At 33.1% G+C, this 8,591-nt stretch overlaps 1 protein-coding gene across 1 annotated transcript; it reads right to left on the reverse strand.

The window, feature by feature from the left end:
* LOC109233801 (serine carboxypeptidase-like 18) lies at positions 946–7,970 on the reverse strand. Its single transcript, XM_019399663.1, has 12 exons — positions 7,721–7,970; positions 7,494–7,639; positions 3,763–3,839; positions 3,556–3,678; positions 2,505–2,607; positions 2,392–2,429; positions 2,182–2,283; positions 1,928–2,014; positions 1,711–1,839; positions 1,471–1,596; positions 1,374–1,439; positions 946–1,285 (listed from the first exon to the last, which is right to left on the reverse strand). The coding sequence occupies exons 1-12, from the start codon at positions 7,846–7,848 to the stop codon at positions 1,202–1,204; spliced, it is 1,209 nt and encodes a 402-aa protein (XP_019255208.1). The 5' UTR covers positions 7,849–7,970; the 3' UTR covers positions 946–1,201.

Here is an 8,591-nt window from a genome sequence, read left to right on the forward strand (position 1 = left end):
AAGTGGTAATTGAAAAATAACTATAGTTTCAAACGTAATCGAAATTTAACCACTTTTTATGTAAAGATAAATCTAATCTAAACGAAAACATTGTTCAAAATACAAGAATATTCCAACATAATATACTGGAGTTCCAGCATATTATGCTGGAACTTTCGGTGTTGCGGCAAAATAGTGGCTATTTTTCAATGATTTTACAAACGCTGGCTATTTTTCAGTTACCAGTCCGAAAACTGGCTAGCCCGTGTTATTTTCACAAATTTGTCTGCACATAGACAAATTCATGCAACTACTTTTAAAGGCAAAGGAAACAGAATTCAAGATTAGCATCAGAAGGTCATGCGATGCAAATTATCTGTCTTGTGTTTATACCAGGTAAAGTTCAAAAATAGCGTTTTCGAATTTGAATTGAAAAATAACCACAAATTCAGAAGTCATTGAAAAATAGCCAAGGCCTTCTTCGCCTTCCACCTAAGCTGCGCAGGAAAGGCCCAAAGCCAATCCCAGGGAACAGTGAAGCTTCATAGGGTCTTTCTGTCCAGGTGCAGGTAGTCCGCATCTTCACAGACATGTCTATTTCACCGAGCCTCTCTCCGAGACAGTGCCCAGATCGTTACGCCTTTCGTGCGGGTCGGAACTTACCCGACAAGGAATTTCGCTACCTTAGGACCGTTACAGTTACAAATATTTGGAATCCATGACATTGTTATGGATTTCAAACTTAAAAAGTGAAACTCCATGACTATATCATGGAAGAAATCCAAGACACTATCATGGAGTTTCACCTTTTTTAAGTTCGAAATCCAATTTCAAAAATCAGGACAATATATTGAATTTTTCACTTGCTTAAGTTCCAAATCCATGACATTGCCATGGTGTTTCTGCACTAAGAGTGACTACTTCTCAAAGAATTTTCAAACACTACATATTTTTTAGCAACAAGTCTGGAAAATGGCTAATGGGTACAACTTTACGTTTATACAAGGACATTGCGTGCCCATAGCAAGATGTTGTCAAATGTACCGGGTCATCGTCCATAGGAAGTTGTACATTCTTATAACTTTGTCAGGACAAACACGTATGGATGTTTAGAGACATAACATAAGCATAATAAAGGGTGGTGTTGCACCGTTGCTATTTCAAAGATGCAACTTATGTCAAGAGAAACAAATGAATACATTAATATTTTGCAACGGTGAAACTATAGAGGGAAACCGGAAAACCACCTATCAACCATGGCTAGGCATTGTTCCGGCTTGTATTCTGGAGCTGTATGACCCCCGCCCTAAATTAAATGAAACGAAAGAAAGGAGGATCAAGATGTAATGGCTGTTGGTTTTAGAGTTCTTTTCGCGATAGGGAATGGTCATTACCTTAACAGTTGCATATGTCAGCTCATAATCATTTTGTGAATACTTCACCTTGTATCTACATAAACAAAGTACGAGTAAGATTAAGAACTATTTGTACATGTTNGGGGGGATTGGATAAGGAGAGTGGGAATAAGAAAGCGTAATTGCATACCTCACGAACTTTTAGTGCTTTCTGGACAGCTTTATCGTTTGCCCAAACGTAAGAGTATATGTAATTTTTTTCCTGGTTTTGGGGTTAAAAAAGTTAACTTGTGCACATTCTTGTATAATATACCAACAGAATTAATACAATACATGATGCTAACGAGGCCTCTTTAGGGAAGAAACAGAGACTTACTCGACACCATGGTCCTTCAATTGGGAACAGCGACGGGGCATTTGTAGGATTTTCTTGGAGAATGCTCGTTAAAAATGGCAGGTCACACCAAGGTTCTAAAATATGTGCCCGGCGTATGTTCTTGAGACACTGCACACATGCAATAATGGAAAATTTAAGTCTAAGACATCTTTGAAGATATATTAATATTTTGTAAGTGCAAAACGTGCTCCCTTACCCTATCTACTCTCTGAAGATCATTTAGACATGCTACATTATTCGGGTCGACCTCCGCGTAGTTTCCATTACAATTTGCTTTAGTGGACTACACAGTAACATAAAGAAGATTAACTGCAGAATCATAATGAATTGAAGGTAATATCTATTCGAACTACAATCAAGAAACTAATTGTTTTAATTTGAAGAATTCAATTAACTAGCAGTTAGTTTCTTGAATGCTAGAGTACAGAGCATAAGCTATTAGATCAGTACCTGATAGATTTTATCTGAAATAAGTCCCATACGATGAGCATATATGACTCTACCATTAAAGTCGATGTAATGATCTGTTAGAGCGTTGCCTTGTATATATCCCTACATTCAATCCAAAACCTCGTGTTTGAGGGCAGAATTTAAAATGAGAAGTATTAATAATGAGAACAGCAGAAAGAGATGTCGAACTGAAAGCATTGGAGTTTATACTTTGATATTCACCCGAGGCTTCTCACCAACTTCAATACCTTTAGAGAAAGAAAAAGGTCACAAAACAAGATAACAAAAAGACTGATCCTTAACTCAAGTACAAGATACAATACCATTGTATATTCTGCGAGTAAGCAGTGCGACAAAAATGCCTGAGTAGGAATCACCACCAACATATAGTGGATTCTTGAGATACTCGGGATGATCCATAAGCCACTACAGCACAAGAAGTTCAGTCTCGTGAATTTGCTTATAACAGTTTCATGCCTTTTGATTACCTTAAGCATTAGAATGAAAGTTCTGAACGATATTGAGACATGAGATATGAGATAAATACATGCTGTTGGAGAATAAGATTCAAACAGGGTTTTCCACTTTTTTTCATCAGGTCTCAAATCATTAAGTTTCTTCTTTCAAGATTTAGAATACAAAATGGATAACGAATCCCAGTACAACGTATCAAGACTTTCAGAACTGTATTAGAACCTTTATTCACATTTTTTAACCTAGCAGATCATGGAATTTTGGAATTTAGTCTTACACAGTAATGGAAATTAACCATATGTAAACAGTACTCAAGAGGAACAAAGATAAATACTCTTTCTCCACCTTCCCTATAAAGTAACATTTTCCTTTTTTATAGCGTGTCAGGCAACTAGCTGAGGGTCTTTCGGAAACAGCCTCTCTGCCTTTCCACGGTAGGGGTAAGGGTAAGGCTGCGTACATCTTACCCTCCCAAGATCTCACTTGTGGGAATTCACTAGGTTTGTTGTTGTTGTTGTATAGTGCCAGGCAACTAAAGGATATTATGTTCCAGAGTCAGAAAGGGTGCTTTTATTGGCAACGCCTTGACTTGACAGAAGATCACATTTTATTTTTATTCTCTGAAATATTAACTTTTATTAAGAATATGCATTTGTTATTAGCTAGCTAGTCTGAAACATCCAAAAAAAGGTAGATATTTAACCATGTCATGAAGATCACAAGAAGCAATTTTAGTTATACGTATAAACTCGATGAACTACCTTCACAAAGGTAGGGGTAAGGTATGTGTACATCATACTCTCCTCAAACCCCACTTTCTGGGATTACACTAGGTATGTTGTTGTTGTTGTAAAAGCTCGAAACATGCAGATAGATTTGCTCAGAACAAATTTCTCTCACCTTTCTAAGGAACTCATAAGTTAGAGTTACAGCCAGAGTATCGTTGCAGTTGTAAGCTTCCGAAGTCCTTGCATAGGAGTATCCTGAGCCAGCAGGTTGATCTATAAATATTATGTTTGCCACCTAGTAATTAAAACCAGATAATGCTTGCATAAACTAGTAACAGAGAAAATTCAAGCAAATGGTAAAAAGGTAAGGTTACAGAACCTTGGTCCAAGAATTTGAGTTCAACTCCAATTTCGGGAAATCTCCACTAGAATTTGCATAATCAAACATTAAAGGGCCTGAAAGAAGCATTAAGTGTCATTTTTGCAAGTTATTAACTTCTGAGGCACAATAATGCAGACGAGAAGAATACACTTGCCCAGAACATTCTTGTTTATTCCTCTTACTCTAATAAATGTTTTTTTATTAATAGAACTCCAAACCTTGTCGAAAAATATTCAGCATTGTGCATATTTTGGTGTTCCTCTACTGCTGCTTGGTAAAGAAAGAGGTAAGTGCTACATTATTAACTCTTACATGCGAAGACGATCAATCAAAAACTTCAAAATATCCAACACAATTTAGGCAAAGAAAAGGCACCAAATTATAGGCAAAACATTTCAGGTGACAAAAGAAACGGAAGTAAGAAAGAAAGGCCGATAGGAAAAGGAAAAAAAAAAAAAAAAAGCAATGATATAAAAATTTATATAGAAAGGAGGGCCTATAATTTAAAGGGTAAAATAAATATAGCATTTTAAAATCATAGGTCAATGACTGAACTTCGGACAGAAAAAGAGAGTATCTACCCATCGTTTCATAATGTACCCGTTTATAGTATTGTACCGTCTTATTTTATTAATACAATATTTGAATAGATTGACTTTTAACATAAGTTGAATGGAAAAAAGATTTTCATCTAATGAAAAAAATGATATCTTGATATGTAATGATAACACTGGTAATAGAGGGAATCTGTTTTCTTGTCAAAAAGAAGATTCGGAAAAGCCCGTCAATTCTTGTACTTATATCCCTCTTTTTATACTTTTCTTTTGAATGATACCCATGGATACTATTTTATGTGTTTGATTGGGCACAGAGTTTAAGAAAAAAGACTTTTAAAATTTATAGTCTAAAGTTTTAGACACTTTTGTGACTACAAATTATCTCATTAAAAGTAAAATAAGAATTTTACGGTTAAATTACTTTTAAATATAAAAAAATCATTTTTTTCGTGACAAATTAAAAAGAAAAGTGTGTCACATAAAATGAGACATAACGTAAATTCATCTTTAGGAAGGGGCTCAAACTGCAAAGGCAATTTCATCCTCTAACCTTCTTTTTTCTTTAAAACAAATACCATGCGACTATATTAAATGAATAATGATCTATAAACTACTGCCCTTACCCTCTGGTTCTTGTCTATTTTTTTTTTAATTAAAGTAGCTGTAAATATATATATATTTTTCCACTAGGATATGACCAAGAACCACGTGTATCATCACTCCTCGACCACTAAAGTGGACTATATTCGTTTAAAATAATAACACACCTAATCAATAATTAGGGGTTTAAGTCACCGCGAATTTAAGTTATATGGGTTCAAATCCATTATATTTTTAAAGTTATGGATTGATATCTATTACTCCCTCCGTTTCAATTTATGTGAACCCATTTGAATGGGCACGGAGTTTAAGAAAAAAAGAAGACGGAGTATAACCCAGTCAAATGGGTTCACATTAAAAGAGACGGAGAGAGTATTTCTTATAATTTTAGGGAACTTCTACACGTAAATCTATCCATCACATCGAAAGTGTTAGATTCAAATGAACCTGGTATTTTCAAGGTGCATCCGCCCCTGCCTTCAGGAGAGTTAGTTTTGGAATAACAATTTATTTAATTACTATAAAAGGTAACAGTATGGGTTGAAATCTGTCTGTATTTGGGGGGAAGTCGCATAGAGAAAAGAGTCAGTCGAGGTCGACTAAGAGATGGCGAAGCCCGTGGGCGAGATACAGACGATGGTCGATTTCGAGCATGGCTGAAAGAGCTGTAACGACTAGTTTATTAGAATAGGATATTAAAGAGAATACTCCATTGGATATTCTCTGCGTATGTACTATTAGAGTTTATTGGCGATATGTCCCATATAAATAGAAAAACATCAATGACTAAGGACATGTAATATTCACTTGATAAGAACACTTTTCAGAAGAAGATTCCCTCTCTTTAGCAAAGATACAAACTTTACCTTTTCATCAAGATTCTCGAGTCAATAACTCAAATGGTTACTCAACTATCTCAAATTATCTCCTAAAGTCACTTTTCTTTCGTTTGTAACAACAAAGTCACTGAACTATGCCTATTGCACTAAGAAGGTCACTCAACTAGATTTTTCAAATTTTGGATTGCCAAATACGTATTTTACCCTCTAAATTATAAACATTTATCTTCTTTTATTTTTTTTTAAACTTTTTAATATTATGATTTTTTCCTTTTTAATTTATATTATGGACTTACCTATAGAATAAATAAATATTATTTATAAATTAAAAAAATAAAAAGTATTTAAGAATCTATAATGCTGGAATAACAAAATAATGAGCATAGTAAAAATATTTTTTCGAATAATTTGTTCGTAATAATAATTTTAGTATTAACAACAAAAATTCAAAACTTTATTTACACAATTCAGAATGAAAAAAATAAAGGTTGTAAAATATATATTCCATGCACGTAATATAAAAATAATTATTTAAATAAAGGTATTCTTATAATATACATTATATATTCTTGAAAATTATACTCAATTATATTATATATATTCCATGCACGACTTAACATAGCATATTTTACCCTATACAGATAGTCCCCCTGCTTTCCGGTGACATAACTTTGTGTCGTCGGAAAGTTGTTAGAAACATAATAATATATTTGAGCATAATTTTCAAGAATATATAATGTATACCATAAAAATACATTTATTAAAATAATTATTTTTATAATACGTGCATGAATTATATATTTTACAGCCTTTATTTTTTTTCATTCTGAATTGTGTAAACAAATTTTGAATTTTTGTTGTTAATACCAAAATTATTATTACTAAAAAATTATTCTAATTAATTTTTTTTACTATGCTCATTATTTTGTTATTCCAGCATTATATATTCTTAAATACTTTTTATTTTTTAATTTATAAATAATATTTATTTATTCTATATGTAAGTCCACAATATAAATTAAAAAGGAAAAAATCATAATATTAAAAAAAATTTTAAAAAAAATAAGAAGAATATAAATGTTTATAATTTAGAGGGTAAAATAGGTATTTGGCCAATCCAAAATTTGAAATCTAGTTGAGTGCAATAGTAGTTCGGTGACTTTGTTGTTACAAACGAAAGAAAAGTGACTTTAGGAGATAATTTGGGATAGTTGAGTGACCATTTGAGTAATGAACTCCAAGATTCTCACTCATATTATTACATACTTTTCCATCAGATCCAAGAATAGTCCGAACATTCTAGGATTTACCTATCACTCATCATTGTCAGGAGGAACAATCATCTAGTTCATTCATTATTGGGTGAATTCACTCCTCCTATTTACTTAAATGTTATTTATTATTATTTATTGCTAATTATTCCTCCATTATTGCTGACATCTCTTTAGATATTCATTGGAAGTTATCCTTAAAACTCTGCCATATCTGTCTACACTTTAGTCACATCCTCAAAGTTTAGTATTTAGGAAAATTATCATTAACTAGGTTTAGTCATCCAATAAACAAGTATAATCGTTTTAACCGGAAGTTAACACTTTTTGGTCAAGAATTAACACTTTTTGGTCAAGAATTACATAATGTAATAAAAAATTTACAGCATACTTGATGATAAAATTGATGGAAAATTAAAAATAGTACTATGAAGGAAAAGGAGAAAATGAATTAAACATACCGATCTCATAGACAAAGGAAGAGAGGCCGGAGCAACCAGGACCTCCGGTGAGCCAAAGCATGAGAGGGTCATTTTCTGGGTCTCTTTCTGACTCAACGAAGTAGTAATATAGCTGCACTTTTTCCTCTTCTCCAACACCTACATAACTGAATCAACATACCAATTATAATTATAAGGGAGGCTGTTGGGTTTGGTTATCAGAAAATATGAAAATTGACAATACTTGCCCAGTTTCGAGTTTGAAAGGAAGTTTTCCATTGAAGCCTGGTAGAGTTTCAACAATGAAGTGAGACAAGACTACATAAGGAAGAAGTAACAGCAGTGGAAAAACAATGACACCCAGCAGCGATAGCATTGGAGATGACAATTGGAGATAGCTACGAATTCAGAAATTAAGGAAATTAAACAATGCGTTTTTTAATTTGGGAAAGTTATGAAAAACGAACGGTGCTGAGTGGCAGATGTCGGAAAAAATATAGCAAAATAGGACAATGGTGATTGACACATGTGGGGTTTAACGTGAATGCCTTTTTATTTTTTATTTTTTTATTTTTATGTATATAAATAAATAATAGTACTAGCATGCACAGATGGTAGGTTTACACGTATAAAAAATTGTGTATATAAAAGAAGCTGCATTTTCCTTATTCAAGTTTTAAGAATATAGTATTAAATCTCGTACAATTGCCAGTAAAGTTGTTGTCATGTGATCAGCAAATCATGCATCGAGCCATGAAAACAGTCTCTTGCAAAAATGCAAGGTAAGGTTGCACACAATAAATCCTTGTGGTCCGGCCCTTTCCTGAACCCCGCAGATATCGAGAGCTTAGTGCACCGGACTGCTCTTATTTTTTTATTACTAATTTATTTGACAAGTTTGAATCTAGTAAGTGAAATAAGACAATATAATCCTGCAGAAATATAATGGCCAATCTTGAAACCTGCATGATGCCGATCGTGATATCATTGAACCTTTAAACTTAAATTTGGTAGTACTATATATTTAAAGTCTCAAAAAGCATATTATATTTATTGTTAGCAAATAGAAATTAAAAATAGAAGTCCTATTATTCTACTTATAAGCAAACAGAATTGACC

This window comes from Nicotiana attenuata, chromosome 10 (assembly GCF_001879085.1).
Source record: "Nicotiana attenuata strain UT chromosome 10, NIATTr2, whole genome shotgun sequence".
Taxonomy (NCBI): Eukaryota; Viridiplantae; Streptophyta; class Magnoliopsida; order Solanales; family Solanaceae; genus Nicotiana; species Nicotiana attenuata.